The 25,542-nt window shown below is 39.3% G+C and overlaps 1 protein-coding gene across 1 annotated transcript in view; it reads left to right on the top strand.

Moving 5' to 3' along the window:
• Positions 1-25,542, top strand: part of LRP1 (LDL receptor related protein 1) — a 292,446-nt gene that overhangs the window by 154,978 nt on the left and 111,926 nt on the right. Inside the window, exons 16-24 of the mRNA XM_018569629.1 lie at positions 218-358; positions 1,444-1,569; positions 1,704-1,820; positions 6,802-6,882; positions 13,760-13,927; positions 15,598-15,780; positions 16,032-16,232; positions 18,713-18,958; positions 23,132-23,329. Of these exons, the coding sequence (XP_018425131.1) occupies positions 218-358; positions 1,444-1,569; positions 1,704-1,820; positions 6,802-6,882; positions 13,760-13,927; positions 15,598-15,780; positions 16,032-16,232; positions 18,713-18,958; positions 23,132-23,329 (1,461 nt within the window). The remainder of the gene's footprint in view (positions 1-217; positions 359-1,443; positions 1,570-1,703; positions 1,821-6,801; positions 6,883-13,759; positions 13,928-15,597; positions 15,781-16,031; positions 16,233-18,712; positions 18,959-23,131; positions 23,330-25,542) is intronic.

Here is a 25,542-nt window from a genome sequence, read left to right as displayed (position 1 = left end):
ACAAGTAAAATAATATAGTGAATTATTCACTTTAGGAAACAGCCCTGTGGTTGGCAGGTATGTGCAGTATGTAAATTTATGCTCAAAATAAGACACTTGCTGAAAAAAATAAACTACATAGAATTCCCTGGTGTTTTTTTAAGATCTCTTTTAATTAGGATTTGCTTTGAATATCGCACTTCAAGCTTTAAATTCATGTACTTTGTTCTGCTCCCAGCCAACCCGTCATACATCCCTCCCCCTCAGTGCCAGCCGGGGGAGTTTGCCTGTAAGAACAGCCGCTGTATCCAGGAACGTTGGAAGTGCGATGGAGACAATGACTGTCTAGATAATAGTGATGAAGCTCCAGATCTGTGTCGTAAGTGCCCTATGCCTTGTAGTAGAATTCTGAGAAATAAATTGCTTCACATTTTATTCATTTAATATGGGACAGGGCAAAAACAGAAAAAATCTGGCAAATGGATTCTGTCCGAAACATATCAAGCTTCCAGACCAGCTAACCAACCAGTTAAGGTACTGGAAGGTTCCCACCGTAAGACCCAGCTGTTCTGTGCTGGAGGACACAGGTTTGCTTCGAATAATTAATTGTAGGGATCAGCAATCCATTCCCAATAAAACAATGGCCAAAACAATTTTTATCACAGCACATGCAGTATTTCCAGTAAAAATAATCACTGCCTCTATTTGGGGAAAGTTAGCTTTTTGCTTTGAAAAGGATCAATTTACTGCACATGTTCCACATCAGAGGGAGAAGTCGCAGCACATCTTGTGAAGTCCTGAGGACAAGTGACACGTCTCCACTCCCTGACCCTCCAGGTCTCGGATTAGAGATCTGTCTGTGTAGGAGATCCATGTATATTTCACTTTTCAAACGCAAAAACATCAGCGATGATCCTAGGTGATAGTTTTATATTCGTCATTTACAGTACAGTATCTTCTTCACATGATCGTATATGCTACATCTGTAAATTAAAGGCAGCTGAAGAGACTGATGACGCTTATGTAACTTTGGGAGACATCATCTTATTGGCATTAAAACTTAACAGATAGTTTAATTGCAAGAATAGCTGTCTGTATTTTACTGCGGGGCTTTGGTAATCCTGGGAATGATTATCTGGCAGTTTGCAGACATTTTAAAGGCCTAATTGTTATTGCATTTGCTGCTAAGTTCTGGAACTAAACAACATACACATTTTATAAATTCAATTAAATCTAAAAACGTATTTACCTTTTCACAGTAGATTTGTTTCCTCAATTGATACACGCTTTGTATACATCTTTTTTTGTGCTGTACCATGAGAGCAATCCATGCCTCTACACATTTTTTTTTTGTTTTTTACACGCATGCTTTTTTTTAACTGTGTGCATCTGTTTCTATAATAAGCTGTTAGTATTGTATTGCACAGTGCTGGTACAACATTCATATGTGTTCCCTTTGCTTAGACCAGCACACATGCCCATCAGATCGATTCAAATGTGAGAACAACAGATGCATCCCCAACCGGTGGCTTTGTGATGGCGACAATGACTGTGGAAATGGAGAGGATGAATCCAACTCTACATGCTCAGGTAAAATGTCATCAAGTAATAAATAGCATTTGTTACTGCCACTATTTCACTTTGATCACCACTTGCTCCTATACTCTCTATTTGTATGTAATGTTCTTTTTCCTTGAGATGACACCCTACTTCTTTTTCCACAGCACGTACTTGCCCTCCAAATCAGTTCTCTTGTGCTAGTGGCCGATGCATTCCTAATTCATGGACCTGTGACCTAGATGATGACTGTGGTGACCGTTCAGATGAATCTTCTGCATGTGGTAAATTCATCCTCCTTCAGTATGGACAAGTAAAATGTTGCAGACTTGAAGTTAATTCATAATTTCTCCCTATGTACTATACTTCCTAATGGCTTCCCCGTTCCCTGCAATAATGGGAATGTAATTCACAGCTAAGCCCTATCGCAATGTTTAGTAAATGGTCAATTTATTGCAGCAACCCATATTACATTTGCAAAAAAAACAGTAAATAGCAAGTCAGTTGCAAGGTGGTATAAGAGTATGATTATTAAAGCTGATCTTCAGGAAAAATAATAAATATATTTATATATACAGTATATATCATTTAATTTTTTTTAAGCAGCAGCACAGTCAACTTAACTCCTAAGGTGAGCATCCTCTGCTTGAATAGCAGCCTGTCCGCTTACTGTAAAAATCCAGTCTTTATTGATGTCAGCACCTCCCCACAGCGCTCTTGTTCCAGATTTATAGTTCCGGCAATAGTACACTGCTTAAAGTGGGTCGCCCGCTCTCTAACTCACCCATTCCATTTAAAGCAAGCAGCAGCCATTGAAGCATAGGCTGCTCCTCTTTGGAGTTTGTTGTTTGAATGTTTACTGCTGCTTAAAAAAAATACTTTTTTCCCCCAAGTTTTTCAGCTTTAACCCTTTCGCTGCCAAGACATCTGGACCGCTTTTATCCTCAGCTGGCCACACCATTTTTGCAATTTTTCCCATTGTTTTGATTTTTCTTCTTCTTCTGCGTTACTAGCATTTGTAAAAAAACAAACCCAAACCATGTATTTTCTGAAAGCACAGGCCCGGTAGAATAAAAATATGGTGCTACTAATTTTGTAGGTCCTGCGATAATTGCGCAAATTAAATTGATAAAAGCACACTAAGATCAGTATCCGTGCAAACATTTTTTTCCCTGACTAAATATAAAAGATAAAACTGTATTGAGTTAATAAATAACAAATATTTGTCAATTTTAAATTGCACCTTTCTGCGAAACGGTAAAAAAATTAAGTAACACAAAACTGTAAATAAGCACCTTATGTTAGAAATCGTTTGTGCGCTGTGTTGGTGTATGTGGTGATAAAATTACACAAACATACATTTAATCGCAACACAGCGTATCACAACACATGACAATGCATCAATGCTTTGCCATGCGCTAGCACACAGTTAATATTTTAAAAATAAAAAAATAAATAAAATCAAGCACAGTGCTGCATTCTAACAATGCACCGCAAGCGCATGTGCATGGCGTGCACCACAATATGGTGTACGTGTATGTTATCTGTGTGTGTGTGGAAGGGGGCGGGCAGTGTTTTATTATTATCATTTATTTATTTGTCCTTTTGTGGGGGCTTCTGGAAAATATCAGGGGTCTAAACAGACTCCTGACATTTCCTTTTTGTAATAAAAAAATTGAGGACACAGAGTCCTCAATCTTTTTCTGAAGCCTCAGCACTCAATGAATGGAAAGTCCTCAGTTCAGAGACTTCCCATTCATAACTGGTGATACTAAACACATTTACTATCATCTAGTTATGAATGGGTAGAAGCCTCTAAACTGAGGCTTCTACCCATTGAGAAACTCATGAATGAACAGGAAGTGAGGTAAAGCACTACCTGTTCATTTATAACTGGGGACACATAGTACTAAGTATCCCCAGTTATTTACAAACACTGGAGTGATCAGCTGATCGCACCCCTGTTTGTCCTGCACACATAGGATCGGTAAATATCATAGATATTTACCGATCCTCCGCTCGGCCATACGACCCGCCGGCGATCCGGCATGCAGTTTCGCTCCTGTGATGGACTACAATACAAGTTAGCTAACTTAACATGAGATTGTAGTCCATCACAGGAGCAAGCTTGGAGCGGTGGCTACTTTACAACACACACAGGGGCCATGGGGAAAAGTAGCCACCCTCCAGAAGGAAGGACAGTATCAGCACCAATTCAGAGATGATTTGAGGATTTACAGCCCAGTGATACACAAATAAGATACATTTTTGTTAATAGTTAGGCCCCATTCACACTAAGCAATATACCTTTTGCAGCGGATCCGCGCGGCCGGGATAGCGCGACTTTCGGGACGACATTCCAGCAACGGTAGTGCGACCTTCACCGGCGGGCTCCATTAAAAAATAGAAAACTCGTGCAATCTGCCGAAAAAAGGGTCCTGCTGGAGCGACGGGCGACATGGAACTAAGACAGCTCCATTGAATAGCATTGGCCAGCTACTTCTCGCGATATCGCGCAGCAAAAGTGCGCAATATCCCGTCGGAAATCGCACGATAAATCACTTAGTGTGAATGGGGCCTTAAGGCACTTCAATGCATTTTCAAGATTCAACTCCTAAGTTTATTGTTTTTTAGGAAAAGACAACTAGTACTTGTAGTACAAGGACAGCTGGTAAAAGTGCGAGACCTTTTTACAATTTCAAATTATTGAGATAAACAGATATCAGACATTGTACTCTGACACATGCAGGGCTAGACTGACATATATACATATGTCATGTACAGTCACTGCATGCTAAACTGTATATAACTATGGACAGTGACTGACTGTTGGCACCATCCAAATCACAATGTATACTGTAATAAGTTACCAGCACTCTTTAGTACTATTTTCAGTGCTTTAGGTCAATGAAGATGGGTCCTTTTGTGGTCCCAAAATGTTGGCTTTTGAAGCACATTTGTGAAAAAAAGCATTAAAATTATTACTTTGGCAGGCTGGTGACCTAAAACAAGACCAAAACTCCAAACATTTTGCTATAAATTCTTATGTGAACCAATACTGGCTCAAGTTACATGCATAGTCTTGCATTTAGTTACTACAGCTGCCTGTTTATGCCATTGCTGGATTTCATAACATGGAACTTTATTCACATTATTATCTATCCTATGGTTGAAGAGACGGTGGTCTTTCTGTCTTCTAAATTTGTGAGCTATTACCAGCCTTATCCTTATACAGACGACTCTCATTCAGCAATTCTATTTATCCTCATTGCTGGTTTTGAATGCCCTTTTTTGTCCTTCTTAAAAGTGTCCCTGGGCTGTCATATGCATAGAGAGTTTTTAATCCCAATTCAGTTTTGTATGTGTGAGTATTTGGGGGGACGGGGAGCTAGCATAGATGGCAATTAGCGTCACAGTGCCTAAAAGACCACCAGTTCCGCACCCTTTTCAGAGCAAGCAGATCTTGTTTCCGGGAAAGGGTTATATCTGTAAATGGCTCCACTTTCCTCTTTGTAATACTAAACACTCAGGGGAGACTTTTGTAATGCTAATGTATTTTTTTGTTTAACATTTGTGTTATTTTTGTATCCCCTGAAATGGGCCTCTTTGAAAGTTTACCAGAATCAGTTTGGCTCGCAGTCGACTTGGACGCCATGGCAGTATCCTGCAGGCGTAGTTCATTATTCACAATGGAAAATAGATAGTTATTGTTCATTTTTTCATGTTTCGGACCCATTTATCCAGCCTGTCTGAGCTGCTCGAGGGAATTAAAACCGGGAAAGATTTATCAATGATGCAGAGTGTCAGTAAAAGCACTTTGCTTTTGCATTGAATACAGCTTATGATACACTGCTCCCTAGAGCTTTCTACCTCTTACCCAATCACTTTATAAGCGTATTGTGAAATACAAAAAAGCAGGAATTGACAGCCAGCTGAACTACAAGTTCCAGTGTGGCTAGCAAAGCATGCCTGAACATATTATATGCCAGCATGCTTCACGGTTTTACTTGTATATGGGGCTCCCAGCTCTTCCAAGGGCTGGTGCTAATTTTAAATAGGGGTTACTGTGAGCCTGAACTCCAGGTAGATAAAACAAAAACACAAATTCACAAAAATAAGTGTATGTTTATAAATAGCTGTGTAAGTACCTAAATTTGACAGGTGAAAGGAGACCGTTGTGTTTAAGTACTTGTGGTAACAAGGGTCATGGTGGAGAGATGGGCTCATCAATCACAGGCTTAGGGCAAGGGCAACACTTAGTTTTATTACTTAAAGTGTATCTAAGCCCAGGAACAGAAATGTTATATTTTGCAGCTTGCTATTTCTTAGGCTTATTATTTTCATCTGGTGATCCTGCCATTCATACACTTTGTGTTCGGCTAGGTTCACACCTCAGTGACACTATCGTGTGCTAGTGCACACAGCGGTTTCTGCGCGGCCCCAGTGATTTCAATCTGGTGACATCCGGATGGCAATTGCTAACAAACCTACCTTTTTTCTGCGCCCCCCGACGTGCTGCTTTTTTAGCACAGGCAGAATCGTGGTGGGAAACCGCGAAATCCGCCCGGCGTGACTGGGGTGCCATTAGAAAATAATGGCACCCACAGTGTGATCGGCTGGGTGGGTGACTCTGTGAAAATCACTCAGCCTCATAGTTCTAGCCGACCTGTGTCAATGAAACTGTCACAGTTTGGCTCAATAGATCAGGAAGTGAGCGAACACATACCATCACTCGCTCACTTCTTGATCTATCCCTGCAGGGAGCCGTGACTGTCACTCACTCACAGCTCCCCACAGGGATCCCCCCTCTCCTGTCCGATTCCTGCAGCGCTGACTAGTGGAACACACGGGGGAGGGGCAGGATTGACAGCTGGCTCTGCCTATCTAGAGGCAGAGACAGCTGTCAATCCCGCAGCTGAGTGGTTCTCGACAGTAATGTCGGGATCGGTCCCGGCTGCGGCGTCTCAGTTAAGTATAACACCTTATAGGCATTCTAATTCCTCCCCACGTAATACCCACGTTATCCAAAACTACAAAAATAAAGGTTTTGAGTAGATGCCTCTGTAACTTTTAGCATAAACACTTGCCTATCTGTTGTTTATCATAAGTCAATGATTGGTGTAGATCTACAATGACTGTTACATAATGAAGTTGTATCTAGCATTTTGGTGTTTCTAGCAGCTCTTGATAGGAATTTGCTGCAATATTTTCAGCTTGTTCTATTTTTCTTTGTTTCATTTATAAAGGTATTTGTTTCATCCACAGCTTACCCGACCTGCTTCCCTCTCACCCAGTTCACCTGTAACAGCGGCCGATGCATTAACATAAACTGGCGCTGTGATAACGGTAAGTAGAACGGTTCTGTATGTCCTTAAGCTTTTCACATCGACTGTCTTTATTTAGAATGGCTTGAGACTGTCATGTCATTCTGATGTTAAGATCTGTTTTCTTAATGTTGGCCTTCATACAATGTGACTAAAAACGATGTGCAAAATGACCCACAGCAAGCAGTCAGAAATCATCCATTGTTCTGCCTGCAGAAAACTGATGAAAAGTCTGTTATGTCATATACCAACTTGGGATAAGTACAGGCTTCCTTTGACTGCCTGTCATGTAGGCCAATTCTACCCAAAGGTAAATGTTGATTTTTAAGTGACGGTAATGGGTAAGAAGTCAATCACGATGTTTCATTTTTTAGACATCTGAGCAGTCTTAAGTCCCCACACACTACTGCTTTTCTTGTTTACCATTGTACGTGTTGCTCTTACCTATTGCGCTTATGAATAGTTTTTACTTTAACAGGCTGAAAATTTAGGGAGGATTTTTTACTTTGATTCCTAAAGCCTACCAAGAGATATGTAATTGGTGTAGTTTCTCATACAAGGTCAAATAAATGGTCAATCATCCCAAAAAGGTTCACTTTTTGGTAGATATTGGTGGGCTGAATCTCCTCACTGATCCAATAGTACGAGTTCCCCAGGTCAGCCTACCTGCCACAAGAATTATTAGATGGAACTTGTGTTGGTTTGTTCATTAATGTTATGTTCTGTGGGGTGCGGAAAGTCTCACCACCAGGATCCTATAAGACCAAAGTTGATGGTGCATAAATGTGTATAACTGATCTCATCAATATTTTTGACAAGTTGACCTGTCGGTGTGTTTGAACCAACCATTTAATTTAACTTCTAAGTAAAGACATTGCACATCTTTAGGTTTTGTGTCTTCATCCATCAACCTGGCTTTTATACATCACCAGTGCTTAACAATGCTTTGCAAAACATTTGGTTTTGTTACAATGCAAGACACTCTTTTACTTAGGCAATTTCACACTATATATATCCTCTTGCCTATTTTTGCAAGGGAAATATGTTTCTAACTATAATTATCTAGTCATTTATAAAAAAAAAGGTTCAGACTGGCAGCAATGGTGACAGATTGCCCTTGTTTTCCACATGCCCCTAATCAACTGCGTGCATGTTTTAATGAACACGAGATATTCATCTACAAAACGGATTTGCTTAAATATTCCTATACATATGGTGTGCATTCATATGATAAAATGTTGACAAAATCTAACATCTACATGTAAACATGTTTTTTAGGTTATTCCTTTTATTATCACCTGCCATTATCATTGTCCTTTCATTTTTTCTATACATTGTCACACAACCTCCATATAGAATAGAATTGTAACCATGTGTCACTTTTATAGTGTATTTTCTGTGTAATAGTATCTGTATGTTCTCTTCTGTTCTGTGCCTTTAATGTCTCGAATGTCTTGTCTTTGGTTGGTTTCTCTTTGTTGCAGAAAAGGATTGTGGGGATGGCTCTGACGAAATGAACTGTCCAATGTCTGCCGGTTAGTGCATAGGTCAACATGCACCATACAGCCAGCTAGGGATAGCAGCAGCTGCATTGCTCCTTTAAGATCTAGCATAGATCCAATATAAGGCAAATGGAGAGGTTCTTGGGTTGGGCTGCCAGTTGTAACTGGGCAATGTGTCTGTATTTAAATAAACTAACTGTAGCATAATTGATAGGCCTGCTGTTGTGAAAATCAAAATAGACCTTTTTAGTGCTCTCCTGTATGGAAAAAAGAAAAAAAAACAACATTTGTTCTCCAGTGCCCTTTTGCCACTGATGAACATGCACCTTCCTTATGATAGTCCTACATTTACCGTTCAGACAGTGTGAGCTGTGTTTACTTTACAGCTTTTATCTTCTTGTGTGTGCCTTTTGGTGACATCAGTGATTAAATTGATGCTATGCTTTACATATGCAAGCAGCTTTACATGAAAATTACCCTTTATTCTGCCTTTTATCTAAAGATTCCTGGGCAACCTACTAACTTGGGTTCGTTGCTGTGTATCCAAGCTGGTTGTACATTCAACAGGAGTCTTCTAGCATACTGGAAAACTGCTTTAAAGGACACTGCAGATGTATGCTGTTTACAAAGCCTAATGGAGCCTGGGGAGAAAAGTGTTAGTCACCTTAAGGCTAAATTTACTAAAATCTATAGCAGGTAGAAAAGAATCCCCTTGCACATAATTGGATGTTTAAAGTAAACACAGGCTCATTTCACCTTCATTTACTCTTTAATATGTTGGGCCCCCTAGATACACTTCACTTAGCCGGCATTTACACCTGAGTGACATAAAATATGCGTGTTTTCAGTGCTTTTATGTGTAGTAAAAATGTGCAAAAACGCGCTACACAAAAACTCACTGAAAACGCACATATTTCATGTCACTCAGGTGTGAATACAGGCTCAGTGAGAGCATATCTCAGCACATTGATGTGAATGGGCGAAAAGTGCGTAAACATGTGCAAAAATGCAGCAAACGTGCATTTTTGAGCATTTCCATTGAAGTCTACGGGGCCAAAAGGAGTGCAAAACAACTGCCAGAAAAGAAGCTCATGTACTTTCTTCCAGCAATGGGCATTTTGATTCAAGCGACAAGAAGCTCAGATGTGAACATGGCCAGATAAATTAATGGGGTTTTTTTTTCGTGCATTTTTTTTATAGCTTTTTTTCGGGCAGAAAAAGAGCTACAAAACACTTAGGGGGTTATTCACTTAGCTGCCAAAGGCAGCTGGGTGAATAAATGAGCCGAACGCTGTTCAATTATTCACTTCAGCCTTGTATGGCTGATTTCAGCCATACATCAGCTAAAATCAGCTGTACATCGGCAGCTTTTGGTTGCCTTTGGTCAGTCGAACATGCTCTACATGTTCAGCTGAAGTGCAGAAGGAGTTCAACTTATCCGATCCAACATCTGGAGCGGCTGAGCCGAAGCTCTGGCAGCTCACTTGCTGCCGTTCGCCCCTATCCTCATCGGGGCTGAAATGCAGTAAATGAATAGCTGAATGCCTTCGAGCGGCATTCGGCTCAGCTATTCTGCTCGGTACCTCATGAGGTAGCGAACAGAATAGAAAAAAGTTAAATGAAAACAAAAATGTGAAAAATTATTTTAAAAATGTAAAAAAAATAGGAAAATGAAAAAAATATATGTTTAAAAGAAAAAGAAAAAAAAAACCGCATGCTCACCCAACCGCACGTGTCAAAGATCCGCTGCATAATGAAGCATCTGACAGATGCAGGCAAAATAAAAACAAGCTCGGGTTGACATCACTGCTAGCTCTGCCGAACTGTTTCCTATTGGCCAGAACCTGCCAGAGTCTTCTAGCAGGTCACGGCCAATAAATAACAACTGGCCCAGTTGTTAATGTTTAATGACAGATCAGCGTCCCCAGGTCATTTGGGGTCGCTGATCTGTTATTACAGCTGGGCGGAGCGAGCCGTGAGGCCATGGCTGGTTCCACCCAGCTGTCATTTACGTGGAGATCAGTCGACTTCAGCTGTCCTTTCTCCACACTTCGCCTGTCACACTGTCACAGCAGCTGAAGGCAGCCGATCCGAACGCATATGCTTCGGCTCGGCTGCCTTCAGCTGCTGTGCAGGCATAGTGAATAGCCCGTGCAGCAGCCCTTCGGTTCAACTGAACCGAAGGGCTCTGACAGCCGAAGTGAGCCGAAGGATCAGCCGAAGCTACCGCTGGATCCTTCGGCTCATTCGTGATTAACCCTCTTAGTGTGAATGAGGGCTTAGTCTGGTGTGAATGCTGAGCAATGATGTCTATTTATTGTGTCCAGACTGCTAACCAGACTAGATTAGAACATGATTGAATCTTTAAATGATTCTATGCTTCACTAACCATCCATGCAGTTATGGTACATCCATATAGCAGTCCCAGTTTTCATTTTTACTTGAACAGACCAGCTCCAGTAATTCTGGTGGGCACTTCTTTCCACTGGAACTGTTTAGAAACCTAAGATGCCAGCATATTATTTAGCTTGCTGGCAGCCATGCAATGCTTAAATATCTGTTTTCACAGAAGCTGGCCTTCACTTTTCAATTTTTTTACTATTACAGGTAATTATATATTCTACAGTTGTATGGCTGTTACATGTATTATGTAAGGAACTGAGTGACCTGTTTTAGAGAAGTAATTAGTTTGAACTACAAAGAAGAATTAGAATTATTGAGAGCAAATAAGTAATTGTTGGTGATAAGAAATAGCTTAGAGAAAAAAACAGTCTATTCATTATTCTGCTTGCTGTAAATCTAGAGGAAATATTATGCTATGTAGACAAGATAGCTTGAAATAACAGCTTGTAATTAAGGTCTGCCCATGCATAAAATGAGATATCTTCCCATCTGATATGGTGCATGTAGTGATCTATGCAATCTCTGTTCACTTTCTCTGTAGATAGTAGACCTTGCTGTATCTCTGCCTCTCTCTGCTTTGGCTGGGATGGGGTGGAGGTTGGGCTGATCGCTCTGCTGACACCTAATTCTAAGCCTTTGTGTCAGTCATTCAATCATCTCTTTCACATCCTGTGAACCTTGCTTCTTGTTATTATCTATTAATTAGTTGGGATATCTGCTATCAGGTGACTTAATGTTTTTACTGTCTCACACTCTCTCTTGCCACCTTCTTGTCACATTTATAGAGCACAATGCTTTATTTGTGTGGCCTTTTGCAGTGCTTTTCAACAGTTTATGGTTTTTGTAATGCTACTAGTGTATATTTAGTCTTTGGATACATAATTAAAGTTATATCCCTTTATAAAGTCATAGCTAAAACTGACCTCTGCATAATATAACTATGGCAGCTGTTATGGCTTGGGTTTTATAGAAGCTATCTCATGGTTGCTCACTATCCTGCATGCATGCTTGTTCCAGGCCAGTTACTTACAAATAGACATGTGCACTGCCAAAAAATTCGTTTCGTTTCGTTTAAAATTCGGATTTGTGTTATTTCGTTTTTCAGGATTCGGGTGTGAAAGTCAATTCGGATTCGGAATTCGGATTCGGACGAAATTCGGTAGCGTTAGTACGAACGTTTGTTTCGTTTTCGTTTCTTATTCGTTTCTTATTCGTTTGCAGCAAAAGTGACATTTGAGGGGGAAAAAATATTTTTCTCCTTCTCTAATGTCACTTTGCTCCAACGAACGAAACGAATAAGAAACGAATAAGAACAGAAAACGAAACGAACGTTCGTGCGAACGCTACCGAATTTCGGAAATGGAAATTCGGATTCGTTTGCATTCGTTATGTCTGTAATTCGGAATTCGGATACATCCGAATGTCCGAATTTCCGAAAATTCGTCCGAATTTCGATTCGGAACGAAACGAATCGCACATGTCTACTTACAAAATTGTAAAGCAGCTAGAGAACATATTTATGTGTATGCTTACTTATTGACCAATGGTCTATGATCAATGATTGCTTACTAATAGTATTACTCTTTGGGGCTGTTTAGTAGACAGCTAAGATTTCCTAGTGGCAGTATTAGGTTTATTAAGGCAATGTGCAGGAACTCTGAGCAACTGATCAACATACATTACACATTGATCAAAACTATACACTGTACATCATTACTGTCTGTCCCATCTTATTAAAGGCCAACTCCAACCAAAACCCGATATTTAAGCTCTGGATATGCTAGTGGTTTGGATCTACCTTTTGGCCTCCTACATCTTGCAGATTATAGTAGTGAGATTTCATTTCATGATAACACCCTCCCACAAGGCCAAACAAAGGTGCATTCCCCATTTTATCTTTTTATTGGACATCAGTGTTACCCAGAAGAAGCATACACCATGAGCGGTACATGTTCATTGTAGATGGAACGCTGCAGGGTGGCTGTGTAAAACTGACTTGTGGGAAAATATAGTTAAGTGCCAGCTACCAGTGGCCAATACCACATTAAACATGCTGAAACAATTTGTATGTGCTTGTATTGCACAACAGAGGCGGTGATAGTCGAAAACAAATGAGAAAAAAAATTGGAAACTACAACCTACATTAGGGATTAGGAATTAATTAGGGGCAGAGGAGGGTGAGACTTGAGATGTATAGGCTTTATAATGGCAGTTGAGAAGTATCTCATATGTGGTGTTCCCAAGAGATGTGTGAAGCCAGTCATTTCTCAAAACTGACATATCAGCTTTGCGTGTCCTTGGTTTGTGATTAAGCCCAGGTCTGCTTTCTACTGAAATAGTGCCAGCTGATCACAGTGATTAGGGGCTCGGTCGGGCAGTGCTAAGTAAGAGAATGATCACCAGTAATAAAGGGAAGGGGTTCCCCACTGTCTATTTAGTACATTCTTAATAATACAGTCTTATAAGGGTAGGAATAAAACCTCTTTATGCTCTTAACTCTGTGCGTTTTGACTTTGGAGAAAGTTCATTTCTTCCCAAATCTCTTTGCTGATTCCATGTTTTAATGCACGTTCTGTCCTGTCTAAAATAGTTTAGCTATATGTCTTCATATCTTCTCACTGCAAATCTGGTTTATTTACAAGTACTTTTTTTTATCTTTGTCAGAAAGCTTGTTTTACAATCAGGTACATTGTAAGAATGAATTAGAATAGCTTTTCTTGATTAAAATATTAGTGCTTTGGATACCTAGGAGTGCTTTGCAACGTTTTTATCTTTGTAACCAGCTTGCCTGCTTTGTTTTACTCTTTACAATCTGGTACAATGTAAGAATGATTTCAAATAGCATTTCTTGAATAAATGTTAGTGCTTCCTATGCCTAGGAGTGCTTTGCAACTTTTTTGTATTTGTAACCAGCTTGCCTGCTTTGTTTTACCCTTACCTGGAGTAATTGCTTGGTTGTCTTTTGTTTTTCTGACCATTGATTTTCACCTTCAGACAATGACTGTGGAGACAACAGTGATGAGGATGGCTGCAGTCACTCTTGTTCTAGCACCCAGTTCAAATGCAACAGTGGACGCTGCATCCCAGAACGCTGGACATGTGATGGGGACAATGATTGTGGGGACTACAGTGATGAGACCCATGCTAACTGCACCAATCAAGGTGGGAACGACACCCGGCAATATGTCTGTACAGCCCATATATTTTCCTTTGGGTGAATTTTTGTGTATGTTAGTATTTATATTGTAGGGTTTAAAGTTAACCACACCATTCCTCTTGCTATCCTACCTAAGGGTACCTCTATGTAGGGGCATTTGTAGGCCTCTTCTCGTGGCACACCTCTCTAGAAATCCTTAGATAGCAGCTGTGAAAACTCAGACTAGAAGTCATATTTTTTAAGGTAAAGCTGCTTCTTACCTAATCTTCTCGGGTACAATCACAGCATCCCTCCTTTTGTTATTGGCTGCCAATAGAAAAAAAATAAATTCCAGCGAAAGGGGAAATGAGAGATAAAAGAAGCTACAGCAAAGGTAAGTAAAGTGGGTTTTCACTTACCTAGGGATTACTGAGAAAACAATGAAGAACAATAAAGGGCTTACGACAGCCTTCATGCACAGGTAATGTTTGATGGTGTGGTTTACATTAAACAGTGTCATAGTTTAAGAGTAAACAGTACATCAGCATCAGTCTATGACCTGGGCAAAAGCAGACTTGATTCTTATATCTAGGTCATGATTTCGCTGGCTATATCAGTTGCATTACAATGTTTTTTTGGGGGAGTACAGACATGAATATACAAAGCCAAGAAAATCTGGGTTAAGGTATTCTAAATTGACAAATCTTCCATTAAAGCAGAATTCCAGGCAAATTTGAAAAACCTAGTTTAATCCAATGATGTATTTGCTTTAAAAATCTTGTAATGATAACTTTCTTTTTAAACACATTAGCTCGTTTTATACACAGTATGTCCCACAATGCAACTTTGCAATTAAAGTTTCTTACCGATGCCTTTCATTTCCTTGTGCATTGAGAGCTGTCAGCACAGCCCTTGCCATTGTGAACGTTGCTTTGATTACTTTCAGCCTGCCTGCAGTCTGCACCTATCAACAGTACAATTTAGAGTGCAGCTATCAGTTTGATTTAATGTCTTCAGTGTTTGGAGCCATAAATAAAGGTTTCTTAGACTAGTAACAATAAAAGAACCTTTGATCCCTCTTTGATCCCACTAGACTGTTTGCAATCGATTTAGTGAGTAGCCCCACCGCAAGGGTTAATAATAAGAGTTCTTCTTTAAAGATTTATTTTAGGAATTTGTTTTATTAACCCTTGCAGTGGGGCTACCCCCACACTGCAAGGAATAACTGCTTGTTTGTATCTAGGTAAAAAAAAAGTTCTACTTACCCGAAGCTCTGAGACAGCTTCTTCTTAGACTGGTCCTTCCAGCATCTCTCCCCCTCCTCTGCTGCAGTCTAAGGCCCCGTAAATCATCAACAACTATACACAATGTATAGACATGAGGATGCTGAGGAAGATTCCAATCCTGCAGGGAGGGGGAGACAGGCTGGAGGGAGCACTGTGGCAGCTGGCCAGCCCGGAGCTTCGGGTGAGTATATCTTTGTTATTTTAGCACCTAGACACGGACAAGCACTTAAACCTCGCAGTGTCCCACTGCAAGAGTTAATAAAACAATTAATGGGAGTTTTTCTTTAAATGTTTGCCTGGAGTTCAACTTTAATGTAACTTGCAATTTTGTTCATTAAATCTTGTTATTGAATTTGGTCTTTTTCCTGCAATTGGACAATTTTTAATTCCATCTTTCCCCATATGAACAGCAACTCGTCCACCTGGTGGTTGCCATACTGATGAGTTTCAATGTCGTCTGGATGGGTTGTGCATTCCTAGCCGCTGGCGTTGTGATGGCGATACAGACTGTATGGATACTAGCGATGAGAAGAACTGCGATGGTGTGACGCATGCGTGTGACCCAAATGTCAAGTTTGGCTGCAAGGATTCTGGTGAGGAGAGTTACATAGAGTAGCAAGTAATCTCTCTGTATTACTTACAGTATTTTGATGTATTGTCTGCTCTGGAACCAGTAACACAATGTACAGTATATCCACATATGTTCCAGTCCTTAAAAGACAACAGCAACCAAGAATGCACATGCTGAATTCTAGTTGCAATATAACTAAAGGTGATATGTGTTAATTTTCCCACAGTGTCTGTTCCAGGACTGTTTATGAAATTAGTTATATTTTTCCCACAGCAAGGTGCATTAGTAAAGCTTGGGTTTGTGATGGAGATAACGATTGTGAGGACAACTCGGATGAAGAGAACTGTGATATGTTAGTGTGCAAACCTCCATCCCACACCTGTGCCAACAACACCTCCATATGTCTGCCTCCTGAGAAACTGTGTGATGGCAATGATGACTGTGGAGATGATTCTGATGAGGGAGAACTGTGCGGTAAGTGAGATAAAAATCCTATTAATAGTCATTTCCACAAATTTTTAAATCTCATTAAAATGTTTATTTTTAGAAAAGGCTCCACTGTATGAATCTAAACAAGTGAAACTTCATAAAAACATTGACACGCCATAGCTGAGTTTACCTGAACCGGGAAAAATATTCTTCTTCCATGATACAGTGAAACCTTCCTGTGTTCTGCTTTTTGATTCCCATGCAGTCAGCTAACACAATATAGTAAAGCGGTGGTTACAGAAGCAAACTTTATTATCCATTCTTTGTCTTCATATTTAGTTAAGCCAGTAAATCACATGCAGAGCTGAGGGCGATATTCAGTTCCCTTGGTTGACATTTACCATCTGGCATATAATTGCTAAACAGTCCTTAACGAATAAAGATGTATAGTTTGTCTTAATTAAGTTTTGTTATCACAGGGAGGTGGGGAATTTCATCCCTGAACCTTCTGCCATAAATAAAAGTAGCATCAGAAATTGGTGAGTGAGAGACAAGGAGAGAGACATTGGAAAGTGAATGGCCATGGTTTCCAATGAATCTGCCCACCACCAGTTTGGGGTCCAGTGAAAATGTTATATCATCCGTTATAACAAGAAACTGATCTGTGTAAGCTGTGCCCCAGGACAAGTCGGCAGTATTACCTGTGGTCTCCAGCTGAGCTTCTCTCCATTACTGACTTACCCTGCCTTGTTCTGCTCATTGTCTCTACAAATCTTCAAGTTTATAGTTCAGATCCACGTTAAGGATGTTTTTTTTTTTTTTAAAGTTTCATATATTATCTTTTGGGAAGGTATTTTGAAACCTTTAGTTTGTAAACATTAAATAACCTCACAAATGCAGTCGAAAAATAGTGACTTTTGGACATAGATGGCCATGCATTACCTAAAGGGTTAATTCTTCATTCTTATCTCTTCATTGAGATTGTCACATGATGCATACACTTGTTATTACTGATTTCCATATAGGAAGGAGACAGATCCGGTTATTTTCTTTCCCATATTGTCTTTGCATAGAGTTATTTAAATAGGTTAATTGCTTGCCTCCAGACTTGTCAATCAAACATTCCTTGTCCGGTACGATGAAATCATTTTCTCGACGAAAATGAAAGCTTTCTATAGATGCATAATGTAAGCACTTCACTGGCATCGTGTGTATTTTGGCTGATTGATATGACGCTTTTGTGATATAAATGATGTACAATGCTCAGACACTACTTAAAAGTCCACAAAATGCATTGCACATAGATATAAAAAGGTGATTGTAACGACAAGAGAAAATATACTTTCAACAAAAGAAACAAATGATTTAGTTCTTTAAATATCACAACTTAAATGACAGACAAACCTGTATTTAAAATTTAATTGCATTTTAGAATCTGGTTCAAATTAAGTGCTCTTCATTCAGTTAGGATCTATCATCCATGAGTTCGGAAGTCTGCTTTATTGGGACAATGTGTGATGGACAGCATGGTGGTTAAGTTGCCTTGCCCCTTGGGTTCTAGATTTTCATTCCACCGGGATGCTGTCTGCATGGAATTATACACTCTCACCAAGTTTGCCTGGGGGTTCTGTCTGGTGCTATGGTGTCCTCATTAGGGCTGCAGCTAATTATTATTTCAATTATCGATTAGTTATTAGGTTATTAACTTTGATTAATCAGAAAAAAACATCCTTAATTTAAAATAAAATATGTGGCGATACCTGAAGTGTAGCGCAATCGTCAGTTTTCTATGTAGGCGCATCCAACTTGTGTTTCCGTTAGTATACTCATGTTTGCAGGGTTGGGGTACTTCCAATTTTGGGGATGGGGGGGGGGTGATTTTTCATGTTATTTTTTTACATATGTTTCTTTTTTCACCTCATTGCTATCACAAGGGGGGCTCACAAGCCCCCTATGTGATGGCACATTGGAGGTTCTGTTTAAGGTGACATTAGAGGTCTTTTAGACCCCTAGTGTCACATTTCCACATGAGGCAGCTGAATGTCAACACAGCAGGCAGTGGCTGGGAGCGCTAGCCAGCCTGTTGCCAATGATTCTCATCAGCGATTATAATCGATTAGTTGTTGCAGCCCTAGTCCTCATGCAATTCAAAAATATACTGGTAGATGAATTGGCCTTTTTTTTTATTCTGCTTTAGTGTGGTAGAAATATTAGATTGTGAGCTCCTCTGAGGCACAGGGACTAATGGGAATGAACTATGTGATCATTGAGCACTCTATAAATACTTGCAATAAAATAAATAAAAAAAAGTGTATTCCTTCATTCAGACTATTTTTGGATTAAGGGAAGATTAGGAATTTTGAGTTAAAATTTCCTCACCGATTTGTTGTCATTTACACTCTTTGAAATATTTGGAACCAAATTTGAAAAATATATTAGGTTGCAGAAGTTTTTTTTAATTTGTATATGTGACTTTTAGTGCGAGTTTTCTTTGTGTCACGTTGTGTGTCTGATGTATTTTACAGATCAGTGTTCCCTGAACAATGGTGGATGCAGCAATAACTGCACAGTTGCCCCTGGGGAAGGGATTGTATGCTCCTGTCCGCTAGGCATGGAAACGGGTCCTGACAACAAGACCTGTCAGATCCAGAACAATTGTCCGAAGCATCTTGGTTGCAGCCAGAGGTGTGAGCAGGAAAAGTTTATAGTGAAGTGCTCTTGCTATGATGGCTGGGTTCTGGATCCAGACCATGAAACCTGCAAGAGTCTCGGTGAGTACATGTTCATATATGTGCCTATGCAACTAGCTTTACCCACTGCTAGAGCATTTTGAATTCTCACTGTGTACCTACCAGTGTTTATCCTCCAACACTAATTGTACAATTCAGGAAGAAATAATACAATTTTCCAAAAAGGGATTTTCAATAAATTAGCTATTGCATTTGACTTCATGGTGAATAATATTTTTTTTAAACTAACCAAATCTTTGTTTTTAGAATCTTTGTTTTCTCTATTTTAGATTCAAACTATGCAAAGTATGTTAACTTGATGATGGATTTTTTTTTTTATGGAAATGGTCCAGATATATACTTTCCGATATAGACTCTGCCTTGCATTCCTTGAATTTGAGGTGTAGAACCATATACGTCACAATGAATGCTTCACACTTTGTGATTGAATTGTGAAGCTATACATTAGAATACATTGATACCTGCAATAAAATAGTGACATTTGAACCACTAAGTCTGTTCCATGTCTTCACTTTTGAAAGCAGAACTTAATGTATTATTGATTCTGTTGTAGGCTATTCAGGTTTCCTTTTCTGGGTCCTGTCCCTTTTTTCCATTCCCCTGATCAACTGAAGCATGAAAGAAATAAAGAATATAGCGACAACAACATTTTCTTCCACCTTCTACACAGAGCTCAAGTAGCTGCTATGGCTACTGGAAAGTGTCACTTAGACCTCTATCTGGGACTAAGATGGCTTCCTCAGAATATGGACTTTTGTTTTATAATATATTAAGCACATACTGAAAGTAAAGAAGAAAATAGAATGTAACAGACCCAATATTTCACTTTTTAGTTAAATAAAGACATTGAGGGCACATTAAGGATCATGAGGACTCAGAAGAGTCTGGGGAACATTTCCTCTGTAAGATCATGGTTCCTAAAGGGACCATGAGGTTATAACAGAAAGAGGGAGTCCAATGGATGTTAGACTTATTGACCTGACCTGCTGGAAGTTGTCATATTCTGACACTAGCCTTATACCCATGTCAGAGACAGGGTTAAATACATTAAAGTAGTATTAAGGTCTGGGCGTTTTTTTACCTTAATGAATTCTCTGCATTAGGGTAAAAACGGCCCAGCACCTTTTTTCTCCCCCAGTCCCCCCCCACACTTACCTGTCAGCTACGCTCGTCCCCCTCCATTCCCCGAACTTCCGAGTTGTGGGGGGAGGACACTGATGGCAGAAGGAGCCATAGGCTCCTTCTGCCATCAAAGAGAGAAGGGACATGGCCTGCCACAGGACTGCCCCCGTACAGGGGGCAGTGGGAAGATTCCTGCGGGGACCCACTAGAAAACAGCAACAGCCTCCAGCCAAGGTGGGTCTCCTTGTAGGACACATAAAAAAAAGGAGGCTTTAATATCCCTTTAAGAGTGGGAATAAGGTTCGGGAGGGCAATATTTTCAATATGAAGCTTAGATCAAGAATACTTGGATATTGTTAGCAGGTGGAAAGCTTAAACCTAACCTTTGAAAGTATTATTTTACTGAAAGAGTAGTTAATATAGACAGCTGGTAGTGGTAGCAATCAGTGAACAGTAAGTACATTTAAACATGCTTGAAACAAACCTAGGTCTAAAAGCAAAAAAACAAAAAGGTTAAAACATAATAACAAAAGGGGCAGTCTCAATGGACAACTTGGTCTTTCTGCTGTCTCTCTTTTATGTTTCTGTTAAATATATGTATGTTGTCCCTGGTAAATATGCTGCTATAGGCTAGTTTGCCTCACCATAAATCTCCTATTGTCTCAAAATAAATTCCATTATTTTTTTTGTCATCTTCTATATTACAATTACACGTTGGCATGAGCAGGAACTCTCTGGCTTGGTTTTTGCGCTGTTTACACATTTATGGGATTGGGAAGTTTAACGTTCTTGCAATGAGGATGGTAGATCCAAGGAGTTGTTTTTATAGACATTGGCTCAAAGTACAAAACAATCTCCCGCAGCTGTTCATTTTATGTGCCGGTGACCTTTTTAGACAGTCAAACTTTCCAGTTTTGTGGTCTTCTACTTTGGAATGTTTACCAGCAGAGGGTAAACAAACCCAACCTTGGTTCATATTTGCGGCACTTCTCATCATGATATAGCAATGTTTTGGGATTACATTTTCCAGAGCAACGATGACCCAGTTTGAATCTCTATAACAGTTTCTATACATGGGAGATCTTTGTTTATCCCATGACCTGGGAGCACTGGTACTATCCAAACGAGTTCAGTGTGCTCCAGACGTGTGCCAAAGGAAACAGTGACACAGCCATTCATCCAGTTCTTGTCTTCCTCAGAGAGGCGCAGTCAGCATATTAACAGACCCTTATAATAGCCCTATTGTGCTGCGAAATGGGTTCCAGGATCATGGTTTTCAGAAGATGTGCAAAGCACTTTATTTTTCTTTTGCATTCACACAGTCCGTGCCTGTACAACCCTTTCAGTTCTTCAATTCTTTCATCCACTAAAGCTTTAAACTATAACTTAATCTACATATTTGGTGCAGTCCTAATGCCCCTCTATTCATGCCTTCTGTTTATGTGCCCTGTGAAAGTGAGTTTGAGTCATGGGAAGACGTGATCTGCCCAGCTCCAGCCCCGATTGTATTGAGATTATTGCTTTTGGAAGACGATTCAGCTTCTGGAATGCACTCCTGCTTTTCAAAGCACTGCAGAGATCTGTAAATGCCAATATGTATGTTTTCCGACTTTATCCCGGCTCCACTTCTACATAACATAAATATTTTACATAGACCTCAGCTGGCCTTACCTCAGTGCAGCCGGTTCCCATCGTGTTTTGATTCAGCTGCACAGGTTTTATATATGATCATTAAATATAATTTACGTTTGCTTGCTTGAAGCACTGGTGCTTTGTTGAACATAAGGGCTCTTATGTCAAACTATAACAGCACAATATTGTTGGAAGTGAGCACAAGTTGTTGCCGTAAATGTCCAAGATGATTCTATGAAGTTCCAGCCATTTTTTATATACATTTCAAACTTCACCGTCTTTTTTTCTTATTTTAAAAATGGGTATGGTTATGGCCTCTTGGATAGGTGTTTGTTTTGTGACGAGTTCCACAGAACTTGAAAATAAGTAATATCTGACATTGTGTTACAGTTTTAAGAATTGCTTGATAGTAACGTGGCAATGTATACAGTTCTCACAAGAAAAATGCCAGGAAGGGGGTCTAAACACCTGGTCTTGAAGTGGTTAAACATATTTACCAATGCTTCTTAAAGTGTATTTTTCAGGTTTCTATTGCTGTGACCCTGCTGGAGAGATTCACCCTCCCTATTATTCTAGTGTCCTCTCTGTTACTGGGACAGAAAGTGATTAAAAATTATGTTATTGTCCGTATGACAAACATAGAGAGTGTACTGTTGTGTAAATGCCTGGGTTATGTTGACCCAATTGTTGTTTGTGATGGTGTTGTTGTTATCATTGTTGTGTCTCTGACACTTGCAAAAATCAATAAAAATAATCTTTATAAAAAAAAAAAAATATGTTATTGTCAGGGTCACTGCAACAAGAAGTGAGGGGAAATTTGCCAATGTGGACACCTGTCCTAGTGACAACTATATCAGTGAGGATTTCCCACTTCATCCAGGAAAAAAAACGATTTAGCTTTAGATAGAAGTTAAAGGAGCAGTTCACTCAAATATTATGTTTCTGCAATATTTGAGCTCAGGTGGAGTCTCATGAGCTAAGCACCTCCCGGTTTCTTACCGAATGGGACTTGGTGGGTCTGTTATATTCTCCATAATATAAATGTCATTATAAATTAATACCTAGCAGAGAAAGTATGGCCGGGAGGTGCTTAGCTAATGAGAATCTACCTGAGTTCAAATATTGCTTTTCAGTGTACTGAGCTTTAAAAGAAAATGCTAAGAGTGTATAGTATTTGAATTCATGATTTGTTGACTAATCATGAGTATTCAACAGGTTTTAAATGTATTTGCTCAAATGTTCTTGCTAGTAGTCTAATTTTGGAACCAGTCCAACACATAAAGTATTGGAAATCAAATTAGTCAACAAAAGTTAATATTGAAAAAAAGAAAGTTTGTAATTGCGTTGATGCAACTCCTTTATCTTACTGCCCAGGGCTCAGTCCTGCTGGCACGGAGTAATGCATTTAAAAATGTTCATTTTATCTTCTTTACATTTTAGATCCCTTTAAACCTTTCATCATATTTTCAAACCGCCATGAAATCCGCCGGATAGATTTAAATAAAGGTGATTACAGTGTTCTAGTACCAGGACTAAGGAACACAATTGCTTTGGATTTCCACTTGAACCAGAGCACCCTCTACTGGACAGATGTAGTTGAGGACAAGATATATCGTGGGAAGTTGTCTGAAAGTGGAGGTAAGTGTGATATAGAGGACTGACATTGTAATGCAATGTATTGATTTGGTACACCAGATTCAGTATGTGCTACATGGAAAGGTATCCAGGGGTATTTTACTAAACAGAGAGTAAAGTACAAAGTGTAGTACTAGATAGTTTCCAGAAAAAAAATCATCTTTCACTCTGCTGACTTCATTTCAAAGAAATCTCCACTTAGTTTGATATAATATACATAGATGTACTTGTTACACCATAGATGATAATATACAGGTGAAACTCGAATAATTAGAATATCGTGCAAAGTTCATTTATTTCACTAATGCAACTTAAAAGGTGAAACTAATATATGAGATAGACTCATTACATGCAAAGCAAGATAATTCAAGCCGTGATTTGTCATCATTGTGATGATTATGGCTTACAGCTCATGAAAACCCCAAGAACCCCAAATCCACAACCTCAAAAAAGTAGATTACATGCAATCAATAAAACAAGGATTGTACATAGAACAATATCGGACCTCTGAAAAGTACAAGCATGCATATGTACTCAGTACTTGGTTTGGGCCCCTTTTGCAGCACTTACTGCAATTACTTTTGCACGATATTCTAATCGAGTTTCACCTGTATATAGATGTACTTGTTACACCAACCATTATGTTATGTTTTTTCAAAATACCTTTCTATTTCATCCGCCATTCAAGCAATGTCATTTTCCGTACAGCTGATTGGCTTTATTAAATCAGGTTACACTTAAAGGGAAATCTTCAAAAAATTAAATAAAAAAGATAAATTACTTTAAGTTGTTGAAATTAATGTTTTTTTATTAGTTACTGGACTATGTTTCTTATGTCCAAATACACTTTAAAATATAACTGGCAAAGCCTAATGCTGGCCATACACGTGCCAATTTAAAAAAATGTTCTTCAGGTTTCAATTTAAATACTCATGCAGTCCAGCATGTCTTGATTTCACGTGACCAAGCGATTAAAATACCCATGGAAATTTATTAAACCCAAATTATTTCCAAATGAAAGGGATTTTTTATCAATTTGTACCTGGGCTCCAGTGGTCAGGTCACTTGAAACAATTGGAATTGTTCCAATTCCACGTTATTGTGGGTTTTTTTGGTCAATCAAACGCTGATGGAAAGCTTTCAAAATTGCAACAAAATTCCAAAATGTATTCCAAGTAGAGAAAAATATATGACAAAACGGGAGTGTATTTTTACTGTCGTAGCCTTGACTTCTGGTATACATTGCTGGCATACCTATATAACAGTTTCCATTCAGCAGATAGTCTCCAGTCAGGCTGTATTATGTGAAATTAGGGGGTAACACATAGAAGGACTGTTTAAAAGTTACTCAGCAATGATAATGAAGCATCAGAGTCTCTTACCACAATTTAGCACTGCCTTGAGTGTTGTCTGGTCCGGATTGCACATCACGATCTGCTTAATGATACCCTTCGTAGCCGGAAAACATTCATCATGATACCAGAGTTAATTAGCATTCAGAGCTTGCTGTTAATGCTAATTATAGTCTGATGGCAATTAGAAGGAGGAGGGTACAGGGAAAACAAAATGCTAATTCTTCCTTAGCCCTGTACAAGTAGGTCTACTGCAGAGTTCACTTATGTTGTATTTTATTATCCTACACATCTTTTGGGAAAAGGTATGTGACTAGGTAGATAGAATGTAGCTGACCTCCATGTCTTTTACAGAAAACCTGCTGGAGAATGAGGTGCCAGGAATGGTGACATAAAATGGAGTTGAGCATTGGTGTTTAGAAAGAGCTTTTTCTTTGCAGCCACCAGTGATTTGGCAGCTGTAATGAGAAATCCTCCCAGAAATAGTATTTGTCAAGTTTAAAAAAAATTAGAGTTTATTTGGCTTTGTAAAAATGAGACACTGCTTTAGATGGAAGGAGTAGAGTCAGGTTTGTTACTCTAATAAGATCTGAAGTTCCTGTACTAAACACTATTCTTTCACATCCCCTTCTCACATTCTGTCTGTGCGTGTGTGTGTGTGTGTGTATAAAAAAAGAGATTTCCCCTTATTAATATATGGATGTCCTTCTGACACACCTGCTATGTGTAGACAGCAAGCTGCAGTACAGTTGGCAGGGAATGGTGTATGACATGGGACACTTGGGGCTCTATTTATAACCGATTCATAGTATGATTTGCACAGGGAATGTTTGTTGGACATGCATCCACATGTATTTTATGATA

The sequence above is a fragment of the Nanorana parkeri genome, unplaced genomic scaffold (genome assembly GCF_000935625.1).
Source record: "Nanorana parkeri isolate BGI_ZX_2015 unplaced genomic scaffold, ASM93562v1 scaffold35, whole genome shotgun sequence".
NCBI lineage: Eukaryota > Metazoa > Chordata > Amphibia > Anura > Dicroglossidae > Nanorana > Nanorana parkeri.
The sequence above is the reverse complement of the archived record's forward strand: the minus strand, read 5'-3'. Positions and strand labels throughout refer to the sequence as shown.